The sequence below is a fragment of the Antedon mediterranea genome, chromosome 8 (genome assembly GCF_964355755.1).
Source record: "Antedon mediterranea chromosome 8, ecAntMedi1.1, whole genome shotgun sequence".
NCBI classification, from domain to species: Eukaryota; Metazoa; Echinodermata; class Crinoidea; order Comatulida; family Antedonidae; genus Antedon; species Antedon mediterranea.
The window spans coordinates 9171942-9194951 of record NC_092677.1 but is presented as its reverse complement, the minus strand read 5'-3'; the positions used below and the strand labels follow the sequence as shown (position 1 = coordinate 9194951).

At 35.8% G+C, this 23010-nt stretch overlaps 6 protein-coding genes across 8 annotated transcripts in view; 3 read left to right on the top strand and 3 right to left on the bottom strand.

Moving 5' to 3' along the window:
- The first annotated feature begins 204 nt into the window (after positions 1-204).
- Positions 205-2777, top strand: LOC140057594 (uncharacterized). Its single transcript, XM_072103310.1, has 3 exons — positions 205-261; positions 1031-1554; positions 2044-2777. The coding sequence occupies exons 2-3, from the start codon at positions 1080-1082 to the stop codon at positions 2775-2777; spliced, it is 1209 nt and encodes a 402-aa protein (XP_071959411.1). The 5' UTR covers positions 205-261; positions 1031-1079.
- A 753-nt stretch (positions 2778-3530) lies between these two features.
- On the bottom strand, positions 3531-5180 carry LOC140057242 (uncharacterized). Its single transcript, XM_072102812.1, has 2 exons — positions 4668-5180; positions 3531-4329 (listed from the first exon to the last, which is right to left on the bottom strand). Exon 2 carries the CDS (start codon positions 4314-4316, stop codon positions 3612-3614), a length of 705 nt encoding a protein of 234 aa, XP_071958913.1. The 5' UTR covers positions 4317-4329; positions 4668-5180; the 3' UTR covers positions 3531-3611.
- A 799-nt stretch (positions 5181-5979) lies between these two features.
- On the top strand, positions 5980-11845 carry LOC140056832 (kelch-like protein 26). Its single transcript, XM_072102328.1, has 4 exons — positions 5980-6024; positions 6811-7467; positions 7856-8116; positions 10065-11845. The coding sequence occupies exons 2-4, from the start codon at positions 6841-6843 to the stop codon at positions 10986-10988; spliced, it is 1812 nt and encodes a 603-aa protein (XP_071958429.1). The 5' UTR covers positions 5980-6024; positions 6811-6840; the 3' UTR covers positions 10989-11845.
- Positions 11846-12018: 173 nt separating this feature from the next.
- LOC140057593 (uncharacterized) lies at positions 12019-15112 on the bottom strand. The gene is made up of 5 exons (XM_072103309.1): positions 14899-15112; positions 14329-14629; positions 13908-14064; positions 12509-12968; positions 12019-12265 (listed from the first exon to the last, which is right to left on the bottom strand). The coding sequence occupies exons 1-5, from the start codon at positions 15110-15112 to the stop codon at positions 12039-12041; spliced, it is 1359 nt and encodes a 452-aa protein (XP_071959410.1). The 3' UTR covers positions 12019-12038.
- A 1585-nt stretch (positions 15113-16697) lies between these two features.
- On the bottom strand, positions 16698-19644 carry LOC140056705 (cilia- and flagella-associated protein 68-like). The gene is made up of 4 exons (XM_072102169.1): positions 19447-19644; positions 18726-18963; positions 17348-17432; positions 16698-17122 (listed from the first exon to the last, which is right to left on the bottom strand). The coding sequence occupies exons 2-4, from the start codon at positions 18939-18941 to the stop codon at positions 16956-16958; spliced, it is 468 nt and encodes a 155-aa protein (XP_071958270.1). The 5' UTR covers positions 18942-18963; positions 19447-19644; the 3' UTR covers positions 16698-16955.
- A 1676-nt stretch (positions 19645-21320) lies between these two features.
- Positions 21321-23010, top strand: part of LOC140057341 (protein capicua homolog) — a 36819-nt gene continuing 35129 nt past the window's right edge. For all 3 annotated transcript variants that reach the window (XM_072102961.1, XM_072102960.1, XM_072102959.1), the window contains exon 1: positions 21321-21393. The gene's annotated coding sequence lies outside the window, so the exon portion shown is untranslated. The remainder of the gene's footprint in view (positions 21394-23010) is intronic.

The following is a 23010-nucleotide window of genomic DNA, read 5'->3' as shown; positions in this document are numbered from 1 at the left end:
AGGCATACACAAACTTTACATATTTTAACACATTTATGATAGAATTATGGTGATTATTGTTATACCTGTTGCTTATGAAATATTAAATTATGAAAATATTTTAAGTTAGTAATTTATCAAACTCATAATTTTTAAATGGTGACTAGGCCTATGGTGACTTTTATTTTGAATATATAAAAAAGAATTGTTGAAAGAGCCTGTCATGTCAGCACCCACACAAGTTTGTTTGTAAACCTAACAAATTTATGTTTTTGTAGCTAGGTTCGTACAAATTTAAATGTGTTTAAAATGTTTTATTATATTGAGTATTTTACTATTCATATTAGTTTTATAGGATGTAGAATGCTTTCTGTTAAACACTGTTGATTTTTCTAGGCCAGGCCCATGTTTTGTTTTTGCTTGCCATATCAACGACAGAGGGGCGGGGGGAGATTTTGCCCAACGCGTCGCGACGATTCAAAGAAAACACAGACCAGCTAATTCACATCTATGCTTAGGACAATGGTATAACAGTAAATCTATTTGATTAGATAATTAACATTTTATTTACAATTAAACATGTTATTAATAATCAAAGTTTATAGGCGCTATACTTTATACAGTAGGCAATTCGAGAGTATATTTTCGTTTTTTTTAGCAAAATGAAATTTTCTGACCTGAACCAATATTATTAATTAATAACTTAACTGTCACTTCTCTACCTAAATTAAGACTAGAGTACACTTAATAGTACTGTAGTAGTAAATTTGTATACAGGGCAAATACAGTAGAGTAGTTATGACATTGGCACCGCCCTAGTAATCAATACTACTTATAATATGTAGGGCCTCCTACTAAAATTGTACTTTATTTAGGCATACCACCTGCATAGACTAGGGCCATCATAAACATAAATATTGTCTTGTCCTTTATTTAATTTCCTTTGTACACTATCTCATAATTAAGTGTATTTAATTTATTAACACTCATATTATATATGATTATGCTAATTATTGAATACAATATTCTTTATTTACTTTGCTTTCCACAGGTAGGATTTCAGTATTAATAATGTTTAGAAGGAAAAGTTTGAAGTGAAAATGGCTTCCGGCACAAATATTAAGAAGGTTGACTTAACTGCTGTTCTGCATGTTTGCCAAACGTTAGAAAGTATATTGAAGAATTCATTTGGTCCAAATGGACTATCAACACTGCTGTCTTCTGCATCTGGGAATATATGTATATCTAATGATGGTGTAGCTTTGATGCAGTCTATAAGATTTGAATCACCAATGGGTAGAATGATTTTAGATTCAATAATCTCTCACCATCGTTTAACAGGAGATAACTCGAAATCATTCGTGTTTATAATTTCTGAACTTCTCTGTAAAATATCCAATAAATTATCTCTGTCTGAAAGAGAAAATGATATATTTAAACTGAGGGATGGGTTCACTAGACTAAGTACTGTCTTGCAGACGACAGTTATGAAAGAAATAGAAAAACATTCAATTTTTTACAAAGAGAATGAAATAAAAGAGGCGTGCAGACAATTGGTAAAGACGTCTATTGCTGGTAAATTTGATTTGGTTACCGTCAACATTTTATCCGAACTTGTTATAAATCTTGTAGGCCTATTTACCAGTTGTTACCATAGTCCGTATTCTTTGAATCAATCAATTAATAACAATATTGATGACTTTCAAAACTTATTTTTGAAGATCAGTGGGCAACCTGTTTCCATGTCAAAGGTCATTCCGGGAATCGTAATTCAAAAGGATCTATGTGTGAATGTCCCAGAACAAGTAGGAAAACCCGTTAAATTCATTCTTTTGAATTGTCCTCTAGAATATATTTCTCCTCTATCACATACTACTATTCATTTGCATGACAAAAATAAAGTTGAGAGGTTATTTACATATTCAACAACTTCACTTGAACAGAAGTTAAAATGCCTAAACAATGTTGGTATAAATTTGATTTTATCTACCGAGAATTTGTCGGATTCTTCAAAACATTTATGCTATCAGTATAAAATATCTGTCGTTAATTTATTATCTACAGATGATGTTGATCGTGTAAGCAAATTTACTGGAGTCTTAATAAACACGAATGTGGGTGATGTAAATGATTTATCAATAGGTGTATTGGCAAGCTATGAACGCATTGCAATCGGGACTAAAATGTGTGTGAATCTTGTTCCAGAACACATGGTAAAAGTTAACCAAGTTGTCATCTGTGCGCCGTCTCCTGGTCTTGTGACGGAGTATGTGCGAGCAGTTGGCAATGCAATGAAAGTGCTACGAATGTGGACTGAACTCTGGGATTTAGATGGTCTGCACAAGGCAGATACATGTTGCCACGAATATTCTACAGATGAGTCCGCATCTCAACCGGTGTCCACCATCCAGCCTCGTGTTTTCACTACACCAGGTGGAGGTGCCGCCGAATTTATCGTCAACAAGATATTAAACGATTATGCAACACGTCATAGAGACAATTATTATCTTGCGCTAGCAGCAACATTATTTGCAGAGGCCGTGTTGAGCATACCACGGACATTGCACCAGAACTCATTCGTATCTAAAAGCAGAGACAATTGGATTTCAACAGTAACTGAAGCCAGCAATAACGTTAGTAAAGGAAATGGTACGATTTCTATAGACGGTAAAACTGGCAAACTGATTGATGGTTTTCAGATTGGTCTAGTTGTTTCTCTGAACAGTAAAATGAGATTATTTACAGATGTTCTAGAATTGTTACAATTGTTAATGAAAATAGATGCCATTGTCATTTGAATGTCAATTTGTTGAATAAAGTATGCATACAGTACGTTTATTTTATACAGTATTACATTATTTTATAAAAGAACCAGGTTTAGTTTAAACTCAAATGAACATTTTTTAATTCTCCCGAGTTTTATCAACGTATAAAATAAAAAGTTGAGGACATCACCGAATTTACTATGGCACTCAGAATATACAATCATGTGAATTTGGAAATCCACAAAATGTCTGTTTATGTCATTATGACCAAAATTATTCAATTATTCTACAGTTGTTAGATTGTTTTTCTTTCTTTTCGAGAAGTGCAAAATTGCCGAAAATGAATAAGATAGGATCATATCCTGGAAATTGGCTGAACCTAACCCTCTAAATAATGTCCTAAAAAACCATCGAAGACCTGTCCAAACTATTGAACATAACGATGTGGTTCCAAAGTACTGTCTCATGGTAAATGGGTCTCATGAATTGTTTACGGTTTCTGCCGAATGCGTCACGTCCAGAAAACAAATACCGGAGAATTCATAGGTTAGGCCTACTCGTGTGAAGCATACATTGGAACTTGGCCTCCCTTGCAAGTTATTGAAACGAGTTTGGCTAAAAACCTATTCATTTATGCATGGCTAAAAACCTATTCATTTATGCATACTAAATCTTTTTAAAATATAGGCCCACAAATAAAGTTCAAAGACAAATTAAGAACTATTTTATCTGAGAAATATTTATTTACAATATACTGTACATACAAATACAAAATAATAGTGCCAGTTTTATATTAAAATACATACAATCAATAATTTACAAGTTAATTTACACTCCAACCTGAATCACAACATATTACAATAATGTTCATTCGTCAGCTTTTTTGTTTTTCTTTGAAGATTTTGATTTCGGGTTTGAGGCCGCCTTTTCATTAATTTTTACCTTAGATCTAGACTTTTTGATAGCTGGTGACTTTCCTATAGAAGCCGGAGATTTGCCTATTTTCTTAGTAATTTTTTTAGCTGGTGAATGAGATTTACTCCTACGCGAAAGTTTTACATTCTTCTTCGACTTGCTAGGTTTCACTGGTGAACTACTGGCTGAACGTGGTTTAGCTGCAGCCGCAACTTTCTTAGTTTTTGTCGATTTCTTTTTTGGCGACTTTTTGGGCGACTTCTTGCTTTCATCAGCCGAGCCATTTTCAACTGAAGCTTTTTTACGCGGCTTTTTGTTCTCTTTCCCCCCTTTTACTGTTTGGACTTTCTTTTTTGGCGGAGCTTTGATTGGTTTTGGTGGTTTTCCAAGCTTGAAGCGACCTTTCATTCCAACCAAATCTTCTGATTTTTTGGGCCTGACAAGAACGTTAATTTCCAAGCCTTTGGCTAAACTTCTCTTCATCATTCCCTTCAATCGGTTATCGGGAATTTCTGGGTATTTGGTTTGAATCCACTGTTTTATAGCAATTACCGATGACCCATTCTTTTCGTCTAAGTCCGCAATTGCAGCTAGGATGATGTTCAATGTTTTTGGCCGGGTGCCAGCACCAGTCGTTACGGTTTCGGTAGTAGACATGATGACCGTGCTTCTAAAATAAAAAAGAAGTATACATTTGTTTAGTGAAGTAGTCGCATGTAATTTATCTATCGGATGGAGCACGCAGTACGTCATTGACTCGTCCTTTGTGGCTTACACCACCTAGTTATTATGGTATCCATGTGAATTCAAATACAAAATGATAAATCAAACAAGCAAAATATTCCGGGTTCGAATCTCGTTTGGGTGGCTTTTTCAGTTATCACCGACGTTTAGAAATTGTTCTATGCCTTTAAACAATAGCATAAACAAATATAGAAGCGGCAACTATGTGCTACTAAGTTACTGTATATTGTTTTAAAAAGTACAGTGAACCGTACGTATTCTTACCTTAGATGTTTTTGGTTCTTTCAAGCAGACAAGTATGTGAGTGAGTGAATAACTGACGACCTCTCACGTACCTATTATATGAACGTCTGATTCGAAGTGAGGCTGCAGTTGATAAAGAAGGAAATATTCTGCATATCACGTGTTTAAAGCACACCTGTAATAATGTGGTATGCAAACTGCAGGTTGGCCTATTATTTTAACAGTTATAGAAGGCGTATTATTTAGTCGAGCGAGAGGATCAGTTCTGTTCAGTCCAAAAAATCGTTTTATAAAGGTCTTTGTTTGAGTCGGTGAGGTATGTTAATTGTGTGTTATTCCGCGGGGGTGAAGTCCAGAATTAGACACAACATATTAATTTTCTTATTGAAAATGCCGTTTCTAAGATTCTCTAAGTTTACATCTCCCTGCTTTCAATTAATTAAAGATGTATTGTCCCAAAAAATGTGTAGCTTTGTTTTCTTTTATTTATTGTTAGTTTATGTTTTTTTTTTCTTTTTCGTATTCTATGTTAATATCTTGGGATGGGTAAAACTTAAAGTCTTTATGACTTATATGACTCTCCCCCCCCCCCCACATAATCACTTCACTGCATTTATGTATGTATTTTATTATATTGTGGAAATAAATTGAAATTGAAATTAAATTGAAATAGAAATTAAATTAAAATTGAAAAATATGAAAAATGAAGATTAATAACAAAAAAAAAGAACGCATATTGTTTGAATATGTTTTGCTTTAAATTAAATATTTATAATGGCATAACTATTATGGCATATATTCTATAAAAAATATTTAAAACAATTATTTTTCAGGGGGACAATATGTTTTTTTAAATATTTAAAATGACTTGATGCGTGATAGTTAGATAATTAGTTGGTTCCATTCTTCATCAAGCTACATGAAACCAGGGAAGATTTCAACAACGTTAATCAAAGCACTTAAATAAACATTCATCATTTATATAATGTACAGTTTTTAATGTTTTTTTTTATATTTATATTTCATACAGAGAGAAACACATAAGGAAAAAAAACAAACAAAAAAGACGTGTCTATGACAAGCAGCAAAAAAGATTAACATTACAATAGATTTATAAAGTCTAACAATTGTTTCTCTATTTTGCCTTGCAATATACCTTAAAATCATTAAATAATTTCTTAAACAAATATTTAAAGCCTTAACACTTGGCAGAGTTTTACCAATTCTACATTACTGGTTGATTAAAAAAGTGTATAACACAACGCCAATAAAGGCACAAATAGCGCTCCATAAAAGTATAGAAAGCGCCACCATTCGTCAGAGGGCATTGTGAAATTGTGAAATAGAAATTCCTCTCCTCGCGGCGGCTTCAATATTTGTGTGTAAACAGCTATAAACTATTTATTTACCATTATTGGATGCTCCCTTTTAACAATAAGTTTGGCTAGATAGGGGTTTAGAACAGGTTTCCGCCATTTACAAAATATGTTGGAAGGAAAACTAGGCCTAGTCTAACTAGGGTGGACCCTCTAGGCTAGGCCTACTAGGGCTAGGGCCTAGGCCTATATAGCGCCTACTACTGCTCTACTAGGCCTAGATAGGCGCTCTAACTCTCTATAAGGCCTAGCTAGGGGCCCTGGACCCTGCCAAACTAGTCTAGCTAGGCCTGTAGATAGTAGGCCTAGTAAGAGCGGATGCTAGCTAAGCCTAGGGCCGAAGCCTATATGATAGGTTTAGCTATCTATGGTAGGCCTAGTGCTCAGCAGCCTAGTAGCCAGCACCGCCCTTACTATTAGGCTAATCTAAATAGGCCTAAAAAAGCAAAACTAGGCCTACTAGGGGCCTAGACTCTCTAGAGAGGGATGGTTAGTTATTAGGAATATTCGTTTCCTGCTAGGAGGAGGAGGAGGGAAGAAACCTGGAGAGACTTTAAACTCCATTCACTTGATGTGTTGGTACTGTAGAAAAAGGGCTATCTTCTAATTCCTCTTTTTGTTATTCGGCTATTGTTAGAATAACATTTACTACTATTCTGTAAAATAAAAAACAAAGTTTCACAACACAAAATTAATGTAAATTTTAATATAAACAAAATGTTTATTTAGTTTCGTATTTAAGATTTATGAAATGTCTTAACAAGGGAATTCTTTTCATTTATTGATAGGTAAAATTTGTGTTACCGTACAACACAACAATGGATACACAAACGCCAACATTTGTCATGTTTGACACAAGTGGACATCAACGAAGGTGGGGTCAGCACTTAATGGACAGCCTCCATGCACTGCGTCACGAAGAATTATTCTGTGATATTAAGATTAAAGTAGAAGATGCAGAATTCTCCGCTCACAAAATCATCCTATCAGGGGCCAGTGATTACTTCCGCGCAATGTTCACAGGAGGACTTAAGGAATCGTCGCAAGATGTGATAGAATTTCAAGAAGAGACGGATGTATGTGCAGAATCATTCCAACTAATCTTAGATTTTGCGTATTCTTCGCAACTGGCGCTAACTCCCGACAATGTGTTTGATGTGCTTGCTGCGGCGAATCATTTGAGTATGCCTATTGCAGTCACCCAATGCGTCGATTATATAGAACATTGTTTTCTTCATGAGAAATTTCACTTTGCTGACTTTCTAAAAATATCAGAAATGGCAAATAACTTTGATATGAAAAGTTTAAGAGAAACGGCAGACAGATACATCACACGGAATTTTGTTGAAGTTTGCGAGACGGAAGATTTCTTGGAGTATATGACTGCAAGACGGTTAGCTAATTTCTTGCAAAAAGAAAATTTAGCTGTTAGTGGTGAATATCAGGTAAATTATTAAACATACAGGTACAGTAGTACTATTCATGTTTGTGACCCAAAAAAAGTATCCCTTATATATACATGTGTACACTATCAAACTAATTGGACAACAAAATTGTGTTGTGGCCATGGTAGTAATATGACAACATGTCCATATATGGGCACATCACATTTTTTTTGTCACATAAAATTTGATAGTGTAGACAAAGCCTAATAGGGCTATAAAATGGTATATTGCCCCTTGTTTGTTTTACAAAAAATTATGCATGTTCTGTGAATAGGAGTGTATCAAAGAAGTGTGTTTACACCGCTTGGAACTAATTTGTGGTAATTAAGATACTTTACATACCAGGTACAGTAGTTACATTTCCGTTACTTTTATCCATCTTTTTCAGATCTTAAAAGCTGTTATAAACTGGATCCGATATGACAAGGAAACACGTTTACATCACTCTGCTATGCTTCTAAAGAAAGTGCGGCTCGGACTACTATCAGCTCAGGAAATTCTAGAAGCTTTTGATAAAGACGTTCTGACAGTACCTCAATGTAAACTGTTGTATGATCAGTTAATGCAACATCATGCTATGGCTAAAGCAGTCACAGGCCCACTATTTGCTCAGCATCCACAGTTATTTGCACCCAGACTTTCATCAAAGGTATAAAGTGAATAAATAAATACTGTAGAACCCTTTCTTTGGGTCACTCTATTAGGGTATGAGAGGGGGCTCAAAACACTAGAACCCCCTTCTTTGGGTCACTCTATTAGGGTATGAGAGGGGGCTCAAAACACTAGAACCCCTTTCTTTGGGTCACTCTATTAGGGTATGAGAGGGGGCTCAAAACACTAGCACCCCCTTCTTTGGGTCACTCTATTAGGGTATGAGAGGGGGCTCAAAACACTAGAACCCCCTTCTTTGGGTCACTCTATTAGGGTATGAGAGGGGGGCTCAAAACACTAGAACCCCCTTCTTTGGGTCACTCTATTAGGGTATGAGAGGGGGCTCAAAACACTAGAACCCCTTTCTTTGGGTCACTCTATTAGGGTATGAGAGGGGGCTCAAAACACTAGAACCCTTTCTTTGGGTCACTCTATTAGGGTATGAGAGGGGGCTCAAAACACTAGAACCCCCTTCTTTGGGTCACTCTATTAGGGTATGAGGGGGGGGGGGCTCAAAACACTAGAACCCTTTCTTTGGGTCACTCTATTAGGGTATGAGAGGGGGCTCAAAACACTAGAACCCTTTCTTTGGGTCACTCTATTAGGGTATGAGAGGGGGGCTCAAAACACTAGAACCCCTTTCTTTGGGTCACTCTATTAGGGTATGAGAGGGGGCTCAAAACACTAGAACCTTCTTCTTTGGGTCACTCTATTAGGGTATGAGAGGGGGCTCAAAACACTAGAACCCCCTTCTTTGGGTCACTCTATTAGGGTATGAGAGGGGGCTCAAAACACTAGAACCCCTTTCTTTGGGTCACTCTATTAGGGTATGAGAGGGGGCTCAAAACACTAGAACCCCTTTCTTTGGGTCACTCTATTAGGGTATGAGAGGGGGCTCAAAACACTAGAACCCCCTTCTTTGGGTCACTCTATTAGGGTATGAGAGGGGGCTCAAAACACTAGAACCCCCTTCTTTGGGTCACTCTATTAGGGTATGAGAGGGGGCTCAAAACACTAGAACCCCCTTCTTTGGGTCACTCTATTAGGGTATGAGAGGAGGCTCAAAACACTAGAACCCCTTTCTTTGGGTCACTCTATTAGGGTATGAGAGGGGGCTCAAAACACTAGAACCCCTTTCTTTGGGTCACTCTATTAGGGTATGAGAGGGGGCTCAAAACACTAGAACCCCCTTCTTTGGGTCACTCTATTAGGGTATGAGAGGAGGCTCAAAACACTAGAACCCCTTTCTTTGGGTCACTCTATTAGGGTATGAGAGGGGGGCTCAAAACACTAGAACCCTTTCTTTGGGTCACTCTATTAGGGTATGAGAGGGGGCTCAAAACACTAGAACCCTTTCTTTGGGTCACTCTATTAGGGTATGAGAGGGGGCTCAAAACACTAGAACCCTTTCTTTGGGTCACTCTATTAGGGTATGAGTGGGGGCTCAAAACACTAGAACCCCTTTCTTTGGGTCACTCTATTAGGGTATGAGAGGGGGCTCAAAACACTAGAACCCTTTCTTTGGGTCACTCTATTAGGGTATGAGAGGGGGGCTCAAAACACTAGAACCCCTTTCTTTGGGTCACTCTATTAGGGTATGAGAGGGGGCTCAAAACACTAGAACCCCCTTCTTTGCGATACCTCCTATGAAGGACACTTTTCCATGAAATGAATGAGGGGAATACTGTAGATGTTTTTAGAACGACCAACCTCTAATTCAGGGTATTTTGTTGGGTCCTGAAGATGTCCGTCCCCTCAATAGAGGTTCTTCTGTACTTAAATAGATTTAAATAAATTAAAAGTATAAGTTATAGTTATAAATTAGTTTTCCACCCAGCAATTTATGATTCCCTTCACAAATTCTAAGTGTATGTGTAGTTAATAATATTTATAAATGTTGTATAGTCAGATTTTTATAAACATGTTTTTTTTTTTTTTTACTCAAGTCGATGATTGCAATTGGTGGACACACGTCAATGAGTTTTGTACGCCAATACAATGCAAATTCAAAATCATGGGAGCCATTAAAAAACTTTGCGCAGTTGCCATATCAGACGGTCATCAACCACACGGCTGTCGTGGTTGGTGAACACTTGTTCATCGCTGGTGGAGAGTATATCAACTCTGGGAAGACTGCCACCAGGAATTATTTCTTCGTTTATAATGCAAAAGGCAATAAATGGTCAAGTTTGCCGTCTATGAAAGTTGAAAGGAAGAGTTTTTCACTTGTTCACCACGAGGGCTATATCTATGCAATTGGTGGCCTTGATAAAGACGACAACCCACTGCGATCTGTCGAGCGGTACGATCTTGCCCGCAGTAAATGGGTCTGCGTTGCTGCCTTGGACGAAGCACGGTATAACACAACAGCGATTGTTTTTCACAACAGGATTCATATCTTTAAAGGGCATGGCCAAGTTCGATACAGCTGTTTCGATCCTGACCTCAACTCGTGGTTACCGGAAAAACGACTGGGACTAAACTCAAACCGACAGGTAGACTTGTACATCAAAGATGATAAGCTTTACTCTATATGTTACAAATCGGTACCGAGCCGTGTGTATGGTTCACAACAATGGGATCTATGCCCTTCAGTGGTTGAGCATCTCCTTGATGAGTGCAGTGCAGTTCACACAGGCATGTATATTTCACAGGACCAAAGTCTAATACCAGAAAACGGTATAGGCGCTTTCAGGATTGGTGATCGTGTGTTCTTTTTTGTTAATGGTTTTTGCTTTGACAGCCATCTAAACACGAGTCCTACACAAGTGTACGATATTGAGTTAGATGATTGGGAGACACTTTGTCATGGTATTAGTGGAGCTGCAATCTCCCTGCTGCCACTGCGTCTTGGTTTATTAACACATTGACGGAAATTCATTCATTTATTTGTACTATCCTTAAAGAGTCTTGGTCAATTCTCCTTAAGCACAAATTTGTTTAAGGTAACAATAAAATGAGTTGATGCAGTTGAAGGATTAAAATTACATCAGGCAAATGATTACATTGGCAACCCAGGAACTGACGATCAATTTTACATAAAATTGGAAAAATAACCGTGATATTGAGCTTACCGTTATCATTATTTGTGTGTAAATTTTGATTATAATAATGTTGTTTTATCAAATTGAAATTACTTGTTTTAATTTTTTTTTTATTTTGAATGCTTTCCTATTAATCAATATTATATAATGCATCAGTCCCACAAAGTAAAACTACAGTCACATAAGTATTCTGTGAAAAGTTTACAAAATATTTTGTGCTAATGTCTATACATCAACATTTATTTTACAAAAGAAAGTGAAAGTGACTTTAACATGTAATGTGCTGTAGCTCCTATGGGAGAAACATTCCATACAATTTGTGAATGTGGAACTAATTTATGTTATGCAAAATCATAGATTTAGATAATATTGTTATAATTGTACATTGGTATATATGTATTAACATGGCTTATTTCTCCATGGTACAGTATTCATAAATCAGAAAAAAATTAAGAAATACATTACAGGAATTATTGAATAATAATATCGCATTATATTGTTCAAAAGTCGACGCTGTCAATTTCGAAAACATGTCAATGGAGTTTTCTCTGCTGGTGTTCTTCCACAGAAATGTAGAAAGACCTTTTTGGTGGTTTTAATTCGTTGATATATAAACACCTTAGAAGCTTTTAAATTGCCTTTATCCAACAAGGTGGCATGCAATTTTCTCCATGTAGGTCTTTTTTTAAAATTTGTTTTTATTTCGGTTTTTGCCAAAATCAAGTAGTATATGTATGAAACGCCATATATGCCAAAATATTTATCTTTTTACTAATATTAAGACAAAACTCTGGAAGCCAGACTAAGGTCCACCATACAAGTATATTATCCGTGCTTCTCCGTTTCAGAAGTCTTTGGTCCGCCACTGGATATATCTCAAGTTCCATCTATACAATCGTCCATTGTCACCAGTTGGTAGTCTGAATTTTCAACGAGGTAGTCCAGTAGGAATACGATGATCATATAGGAATCCGGATGGTCGGTGTCTAAACTTAGAACTCCACCATTTGATCTAAGTAGCTGGTTGTCAATAATGCGCAGTGCCTTCGGAACCCGCTCTACATCACGGTATTTGTAGTATTTAGCAACGGTCAGCAGTGGTTCTGTAAATACAAACAAACTTTATTATTTACTTTATTAAACAAGTATGTTGGTAGGAGATAATAAACGTTGCAGACTCTTTAACCAACAATGTTGGTCACAGCACCTATTTATAATATGTTTGCTATAAAATTCACTGTAGAAAAATTGCCTTGGAAACAATACTAGCTCTTGTAATAATGAAGATAACATGATTAGGATTGGATAAGAAAGTATTCACCAGCAACATGCAAAGTTACTCTTACCTGTGATTGGCGGGAAACTTGCAATTGGTTTAATAATACGCCACTGTCTATGTCGTCCTTGTGCCAGTATAATATCCGTGACGTCACATGGCGGCATATAAAACTTCATGTTGAGACCAATCTCCTGCATTCGTAACTCTGCACTAATCCCCGCCTCTTTTGCCCAGTTGCCCATGATCATCTCAACATGACCGTGGGGGTATGGATGGTTACCCCGTATACCTACCTCAAAGCGCCTGGCCCATGATCTTACAAGGTTTGGGTACTCGTCTACGAAGTCGCCATATACAAACAGCGTAATCGGAATTTGGGGTATATACGCCATGACAGCAGCCACTACTTTTTCTGCCAATTTTCGTGTCATGCCAACTTCGATGGTAAGAGCTACTCTCGGTTTACCATCTTCCGCACTGCATCGTCTGTACACAATTCCTGTCTTTCCACGTGTTTCTGGTTTTACCTATGAAAATAGCAAGGCCATCAGCGTTAGATATGCTTACTCTAGTATTATACTGGAAAACAATTACTAATAAGTTCTGTCGTATTTATTAAAGATGTATTGTCCCTCAAAAACATGAAAAATGAAGATTAATTAAATCAGACTTTGAATATGTTATTTTGTAGTTTTAATAAAGTTCATCACTTCAATAGAAAAAAAATTTAAAAAAAATCACGTTTTCACTTATAAAATGACAAAATAAATGTTAACATTCAACCAAAAATCCATTGGCTGGCAGCCAATTTGACCATTTTTTTTGCTTTAAATTACATTTTTTTCAGTTAAATAGATTTTTTTTCGATCCAATTTTAGGTCAAAGTGGATAACTATTATGTTACATTAAAATGGAATCTTCAACAAAAAAAGTTTAAGAATTATTTTTTTCAGGGGGACAATACATCTTTAAGGAATGTATCTCAATAATTGATGTAACATGTACCGCAACAATCATAGACAAAGGGCATTATAGTAATGATAAACATCTATTACATAAGATTATACTGTACATGGTTAAGGTCTTGTACTTGTATATTTTACTTATATATACTGTATATAGATATATATTTTGTATGTTATTGTATTTTTATGTGAGCGGTTGTGCCTGTCATAAATTTTCGCAAGGACCAAATAAATCTGAATCTTTGCGGAAATTTGGATTAATTCGTCAAACAACAGGAGCTGATGGACCAGTACGGTAACCTCTATACGCTCCCGAAAGATTCACGCGTGAATCTGTTATTATGTGAATACTGTCTATGTTCTACGGTCGAGGAGGGACTTTTTTGAACGTCTGCGGTTTGCGTCGCCACTGCCTTAATCGCTTGAGATTGGACAACAATATTTAGTGGAAAAGGAAAGTAAAACATAAATAGAAATCAAGTGGAATATTAGTATTCTAACCTTTATGGGATGGAGGTCGCCAAAGTCTGAATATGTTCTGTACTCTGCGATCCATTCTCGTAAGGGGAATCCCCTCTTTTCTACTTCGTACTTAATGGCCATCTTCTTACTCTGGCTAAATTGTATTGGTTGATGGAAGTGATATTCTCCATATAACCTAACCATAAATGGAAACATTTATGAATGTGAGTTCATGGTGGCAATGTTGATGTCCTCGTGGAAGGACGTGTGCGATGAGGATGACGACTGTCACAAAAAAAAGACAAAAACTAAATGAAACATGTATGTAAGGTATGCATCAGTTGCTGCAGCAAATGCGGTAGAATCCACATCTTAGAGTTTGAGATGATTGTACAGTAGCTTTGTTCTACCTCCCGGTCCTTACAACGTAATTGTTATTATGCATGATAAACATTCTTACTTATCAATCCATTTAAAGGTTCCATCTTTCAACATTTTTTGAAAAATTTCAAATTCCGCCCCTTCCACGTCCAATTTTAAAATCACGTAATCTTCTATCTGGAGGTTCCGTTGGATCCACATTGAGAGGTCGATAGTAGAGACGCCTTTACGGTGTGTTAGTTTTCTTTTTCCACCACCTGTTTCATCTGCTCTTTCAAAGTCATCAACAAAAAGTGTTCCACCTCCCCATTGCATATCCTTTCCATTGTTTGTGTCTTTATCGGGTGACCAGGCAGATTCACTGTAAGCTGTCATGATACCTGATTCAAATTACATAAAAGATGATTTAGTAATAATAAAGACTCATATACCAACCATGGAAAGACAATTTGAATGTTGAGACAGCATGCATGCAGCAGATATGATAAGCTACTTTCACAGTTGTTCAGTTTATTACAAGACGGCGACGTTCAATTATATTCAGTGCTATCCATTATTTTACTTTGCGCGCTGCCTTCCATCCCGATAAGTGTGAACATTGCTTTCAGTACATTGGCTTAAATGTAAATTCCTACTGATGTTGTCTTACCGTCTTTTGACGTAACTCCAACAGGGCAATGAAGCACATGGTTTGAGTATGCCTTGAAATATGGTGCCAGTCTGTCATCTATTTCAAACGAGTGAATAATGAACTCTTTTCCACCAGGGTACGTTTCACGAAACAATTGTACAGACGACGCCACATTGGCTCCACAATCAATGAATATTTTGCGTTCTGTAGATGTTCTGAAGAAGTATTTCATGGCTCAGTGAAAAGTGGTGTAGGCATATGATGGTCAGAAAGGCAGAATATCAGAGAAGAGTGAAATGTCACTTTTCCCTGAGAATACCTTAACGTTAATCCTATGCATTACTGCATTATTTAATCAGCGATTTTTGAGAGTATTTATTCCGGTCTTTTAATTGATATTGTTCATGTTATAAACTATTTCCGAATCATTGATGTTTTTGACATATAAATTCAGAAAAAATGAATAAGTTTCTGACTTACTGTATTTCTTGTGATTGGTTCAAATCGTGTATCGGCAACTTCCTATATAATGTAATGTAAATCTCATTTACTTAAATGTGCTTAATATACGCTATTCAGTCATTCATTCGTTCATTCAATCTTTTATTTCAGAAACTCTGGTCCATAGAAAGTAAAAAATTACATATAAATGAAATAAAATAAACAAGACTAATTACTACTACTCATCTCAGGATGACATTCCACCTGGAGAGCATCTTCGACTATATAAATACAGATACAAATTTACATTGTACTGAGGTGTGCATCGGGAAAACCCAAGTCACTTGACTTGAACCCACTCCATTGGTCATTCCAATATAATACAAAAGGTGTACACCTCTTCCTTGCTTGTATCCATCACTGTTGATATAGATAGGATCAGTGTATGATGGAAGGAGGAAGGAATATGCCTACGAATGAGCACATTAAGACTAACGATGAGGATGTCGGTTCATAGTACGATCAGCAACCCTCACGATTTCCTTATGAAAGTGGTTCATCTGAACATGGTAACGAAATTGTGTAGTACAATGTGCTTATGTTATTTGGTATACCCAAGAAATTGATTTGTTGCCTCAGTATATAATAATATACCGGTACCCTACTGGCCCACAGTGTACTTCCCAACGTTAGTGCTTTTGGATGAGACTAATATAAAGTTACTAAGCCTACCGATTAACTGTATAGATGTCAGGTCTTTCTATAGTCGTCGTAGGTGTACACTTGGATTTTCTGTACAGGCTAATCATGAAAAACAAGCCGAACATAAGCATTCCAGGTATAAGTGCTTTATGTATTGAGATACCACCGGCCATTCTAGCCATCCTTACGGTAACTTTGTAGTCTTAGAAAAAGATAGGCCCAATGTACTGTGTATATTTTATTACGCGTTATATTGGAATTTAGACTTTGTACAGTTTGGATATAAGTAAGTACGTTTGTTTGTGGTATTATGACTCACAACTCAAACTTGAGTTATTAGGGAACAATGACCAGCTCTATCTAATACTGTAGGATGGAGATTCCACCCGACGTGTGGTAGGCCTAACGCACTGAACGCTCGTTCGTCGAATCTTCAGTAGCATACATTTTTGTTAATTTGTACGTAAAATCATGTTTCTATGGAAAGGTTCCGAAATAGAAGATTGAATCGAATTGTATCTGAGGAACCCAACACTTACATTCCTTGGGAATTCCCTGTGCCACCTTCGGTCTCTTTGGCGATCAGTGCTTTTGATAAATATGTACGTATTCTAGTTACATGAAACACATGGACATCCCAACTCTCTATTATATTCTATTTTTTTATTAGTACAGTATCAATTAGAATAAAAAGACATCGAAAGACTTCAGAAGAAAGCACCTAAAATTAATGAACCAATCTTCCATATATTACCGTATTAAACAATTAATTTGACAAGTTAGTTTTGTTCTTTCTAAACTATGAACGAGCGATATGTTTCTCTCTATAAAAACAGTCTATTATAATTAAATCTCTGCTTTAATTTTCTGCATTTGATGTCCATAACATATTTTATAAATTAGCCCAGGATATAAAATCATTTCACTGATTGTTATAAACTCGGCTTTCCAGCAAATGCTTCGTTTGTGCATGTCTGTTGACGAAGCTTGGGGTTAACATAGGCAGCTCTAGATGTTGTCTGGAATGACTGGTACTCCTCTCTAAGCCTAGGTGGGTCTAATTCTGGCTGAGCTGTATTGTACGCACGAGGAGCTCGATCTGTTCAGGAGGGAAATAAAGATTTTGTTATTTAAAAACTGGATAAATTAGACATTATTCATGCACTTATATATTGCTTATCTGTTACTTCTGACGTTTTTATTTCATAGGCTACAATGCTATCAATACTTATGTTCCCTACTTTAGGTGATTCAGTATTCATTTTCAGTAAATATTTTGCTTATTCTGAGTGCTGATTTGTTGTTGTTGATAATTAAAACTTACTAGCAAGGTGAAGAAGTTCTTTTGGAACTGGTTTCTGTTCTTTTTCGTAACTCGCATCGTATGTTGTGTCGAAATAGTGATCGTACTATGAAGATAAAGAGTGGTTATCAATACATTTCGATATCTAGGATAACTGAAGAAGATTTATCGTGATTGATAATCGTAATAATACGATTACGTAAGCTAATCGTCATATTTAATATATTTGTATCCTGGAATTCCCTTTTTTCATAATTATTATCTTGATAAGTTCCATATCGTTTTTTAGTCGCGTGGAAGCGACTCTATAGTTCACTATGTCGGTCGGTCTGTCTGTCGGTCCGGTATCACTATGCGTTTTATCGCTTTCTGACCTTATCTTGATATCAGTTTAATCTAGCTAAGCCAATTTTTCACAGTATATTCCTTATGGCCAGGAATCGATGTGGTTATGTTTTCACGGTGCGCAATAAAAAATTACGCGGTCTACGCACGATTTAACGAAATCACGTTTGTAATCATATCTTCACAACCATGAATCACAATTAAATAAAATTTGGTACTCATAAATTTCAGGGCATAAATCATCATATGGCAATACAATTACGTGCGTAGCGCATGTAACGCATGCGTACGCGCGCTTAAAATTTTCAAAATTTATTTTCGATGAAATAAGAGTACGTTTCAGGCAATTTTAAGCGTTTACAAAATTGCCATGAGTGCGCAGATTTTTGCGCGCGCAATGCGCGTTAAATGTTATTGCGCACTCTTTTTGACCGATTTCTGTTTTCTTGACTTACTTTTCAACTCGAAATTACGTTATACGAGCACGTCAAAAGTGACAGGCTACGCACGTGTAAATTAAAAAAATATAACTGTTTTTAAACATTTCAACATTTTTAAACATGTTCAGTAATTTCGGTCAGTTGGTAGGTTGGTCGGTCGGTCGGTAAACACTAAGCACGCGACTGCAGCCATCTATATGGCCTTGTTATATATTATCTTGGAATTTCATCTTAATAATTTCGTGATTCCACAATTTAAACAAGTTCACTAAATTGATTCCCTATATCGGGAAGTGCATTATGTTTTGTTAATAATGAGCGACCATGGGATTTTGCATTACTGATGATGGTTAAGATTATAATTAGTATCATACTAACACACGTGTGGCGTGGTGATTTTAGTGTAATATTAGAATGAATATTTATGTTTTGCTTGGTACTTCTGTCTTGATGTTTAGCTATATTGTTATGGTTTACCCAATTGTTGCTTATTTCGTTTGAGATCCAGCGAGGATACCCACAGCATTGTCATTCTCCCTGTAATGTTTTACCTTTGAATTTATAATAAGGTTATTTACACTGAATATGAAAAAGTTCAATTATAAATCGCTTACTTGTGATGGAAGTTGCTTTGGAACTCTAACTTTTTCTATATCAAATCTTCGTTCATTCCAGTTCCCTACAAGAGTTTGTGGCGAATAGCAGTTTTCTTTAGTTGTGCATCTCCATCCATATTGCTTGAACTTGTCCACGTCTGTAGTATGTGTCCACACCTCTCCCAGTCCTGAAGCTCTTATCATTGACCGGAATGATACTTCCTCTCGATCCATAATAATTATTTTAACGTTCTACCTGAAATATTGATGTCAATGAACTATTTAAAAGTACTTTGAATAAAGAAGTTTGTGCACAAAGAGAATACCTTGTGAAACTCTTGTAGCAATCTTAACCATTTTTTCCAATAATACAATCCGCCAAATTCCTACAAAGCAAGTCCCAAACTATTGGTGTTTGATTGGAAGAGTAGAGTTCGTCGTTTTTCTCAACCAACGATACAATAAGGAAAATAACAATCTCAAATAACAATTCAAATTAAATCAAGATATGATTTTTCCAAATAATTGTGCATGATTTGTTTTGCTTTGTATCAAGACAGTAGGGCCTAAAGTGACTAGTTAGGCGTATGAATATAAAGAAATTGTGAATATTTTTTGTTGATATTTTGAACGTTAGAAATACAGCAAAGCCTTGTTCTTTGATTATAAGACAACAATATAACCAAGTACTTACGCCTACGTAACATTTATTTAGTTGTTATGTTATACTTGTACTTACCAGCTATAATTATGAGAAAACGGTGTAAAAAAAGTGTTGAAAACAAGTCGTTTAACAAAGTGGATCGCCCTTCAAATTTCTACGATAAAATCATCACAAAAATAGATCGATGTCATTAAAGCTTGATGTTTGTCACCATGTGTGTTTGTATCAACCGTAATCTCTTGCTAAGTTTATCCATAAACAAAGGAAACAATACCAACTGGTTGATCGCAGCGTCTGGTTACTCATGGCAACGACCTGTTGCGCCTTTTGCTGATTAGTCAAGCGTAAAATGTCGGTGTTAGGGATCAGCTCAATGGGATCAGCTGAGATATTTTCGGTATTGTATGCAAAACAGGTACTGTATTATTATTCCAAGTATCGAGATTGAATCATGGAGGTTGATTGAATGTTTTACTTTAATTACTCCTGTAAACTATTGCTTGAAAAAATATTTAAAAGTTACCAAAAAGTGATAAAAATGTAAAGTAGTACGATAAACAGTCAATGACAAAAGTTACGAACTTTATCAGAGGTCAATTGGACTAAAATGTGAACCACCTCATAAATCTAGATGAGAAAATAATTGCGTTTCAATTTTTGCAAGTACAGATAAAGCCATTGTTTAGGCCTATGTGTCGCCCTCAATAATGAATTCCCTGCGTGGTAACGATAAGCCCTGATCGGATATGATTTATTCAAACAATTAATTGAGTATGACTTTTATTTTTATTATTACATATGGAATTTTCTCATTCTGTATAGTAGGAGACCTTGTGTTTGTGGTATACACTACGAATGCAACAAATATCCACGAATGCTACGTTCGGTAATTCTCGGCCAATTTTCAGCTACCACAATTATTTGCCATGGTACTGCAAAATTGTATTTCAATTTGCTTGCTTTTAGAGTTAATGAAAACAAAATAGACACTGAAATATAGATAAATATGCCTTTAAACTTCTAATATAAATGCTGTATAATTTACCTCTGGATACTGTACATCCATTTATAGATTTGTGTATACTGTATTGTACTAATTACTGCACTATCTTTTTCATTCTCAAAATCATTATAAGATGGTGCCTGTCCATATTGAACGGGCAACGGCTAGTTGACTTTAATTAAATAAAAGACAAATATAATTTTAATAATAATGTTTTCATGAGGGCTTATTATAAAAATCAATTCTTTTGTTTCAGTGTACACATATCGAATACTGTAGATGAAAAACAATTAGTCGATGCTAAACCGAAAAGGCGTTCGTATTCTCGATCACTGTTCGTGTTTATTATGCATTCTACGTCACAGAGTCCAGGGTAGTAAAAAAACATGTTCAGTGAATGAGCCTATCGCGTCTATCAGCTGATTCGCTACTCCATCTGTCAATGGCTGACCCACTCTGCGTAGTACTTTAGTAGTAATAGTAGCGTACTCAGCAACAAGAACTATTTTGAAAACGTTCGCTGATTGGCTAGAATACTTAATCGTGTTTATTTCATGTCATTGACAGCTACTGTACCCAATGACGTTATCGCTAGAACTACGACGGAAGTTCTATTATTTTTCTACTTAATTCTTTTTCAATTCTTTTGAAAATTCTCAACATTCTACATATTTGTATTTTAAAACATCAATTTCATTTTCAGAAGAAATTAGTTTGTTTCAGTCGTGAAATATTACGACGCGAGTTCCTAATAAGCATACAATGGGAAAATACAAGGTCATGTCAAAGCTGCTCAAGCATGCAATAAACAGCTCGTCAGATTAAATCAATATCTTTTGACCAATTAGAGAGTTGTTTCCTGAATAAATTAGATCTCCTGCTTTCCGTATGACCAATCAGATTGCAGTATTTGTGTTAGGCTATGCTCATTCACCTTTTTTAGGGACTGAACTGATCGACGTGTAGTGGAAAATGACGGCGTCATTGCGTTTATTTTAGTTAAATACTGTTTTATAAAGGTAAGTTAGGCATTTAAACATGGCCTAAGCTGTACACTTGGTATTGATAGAAAAGTATGTAATTTTTTATTCAATTTCGTGTATGTTATTTAGAGTTTGTTTAGTTTTCCTAACCCCCCTATTCATGCGACATGGTTCAGAGATCATTCTGTGGATCGTATCGCCACAACACACACATACCATCCGGCAATACACACACGACGTATTGTGTCGTGTACGATTTATTTTTTAAAGGGAATTTTTACCGCTTCCTTTTCTGTCTGTTGTGTTGGAAATGGTTATTTCGCAACACCGTGTCACCATCTTGAATAGTGTCGTAATTTCAACACAACGTAGTAGTACTAGTAGTAGCCTATTATTTTAGGCCTAATGTATTAATCAGGATATATATCTTCCTGTCAAGGTAATGTGTATAGCCGGCCTAACCTGGCCTTCTTAGCCTATATTAGTTATTACACAAGTAGGCCTAGCTAGCCCCTAAACATGTCTAATAAGTAATGTATACCACACTACCTAGATAGATGCCTATATCAGTTATCACCTATCTATGATGGAGGTGTACAAGATCCCTTCTGGGCCTATCTACTTATTTTTAAATGTTATTATAGTATAACTACGGATTAGACAGGCCAATAATAGGGCTAAATTAAATTAAATGTGCCTACATTTTTATATAATACAGATAAAGAATGATTTTTTTCATATCTGTTATAATTCACCCATGAATTTGACATGTCCAGACTTGATAGATTTGTTATGTTTGTTGCACTGTAGACATCAAATCTCAATAAACAAATCATAAACAAAAGAACTATGTACCTGGTTGTTAATGATACTAGTAGTAGCCTAGTTAGTAAGTTAAATATTGATTACCTTAAATATTTTATAAAACAGTATTAGTATTTTATTAATTTATCTAAGCTAATTAATGCCTGTACATCATTTTCAAAACCGAGGACAAACTGTGGTATGCACTTTTGGTCTTTTGTAGTTAAATAGCAAATAAATTGTCTTATTTTTCTTCATGAATAACAACAGGCCTCGAACTGTATACCCACTAAAGTTAAATCTGGGTCAGACCATCTAGAAGGTCACAGAGCAGGTAATATTACCTGTACCTGTGATAGCGTAAAAAAAAAAAAAATAGAAATGAAAAAAAATATTTTAATTCTTCTCATGTCCTCTTTAAATTAACAATTCAAATTTGATGTTGGACCTTTCTAATTGGATAGGTGATATGGGGGATTGGGGAGGGGGATTACACACATTCAAGGCCTAAACCAGTATTACTGTATTTTTAAGTCTTATACCATACTACCCAAATTCAACACAGAACCCACCCTAAAAACCACTACAAATTTAAATGTGTTCACATCCATCCTTAAGTTAGCATTACAGTATTACACCAATTCCCACTGACATCCCCCTTAATTTCTCTAGTTACATTCCTGATTGCTTTGTTTGGGGTAAGACAGTACAATTAGAAAATTAAAATTTAACAATTGAAAAAAATACTTCCAATAATACCAACAAGCAGATCCTTTTGTTTAATTTGTTTTCAAATTGCTTGAATTTAATTTTCACGCTGCTTCTCTAGCCAGCTACGTCCTATGAGGA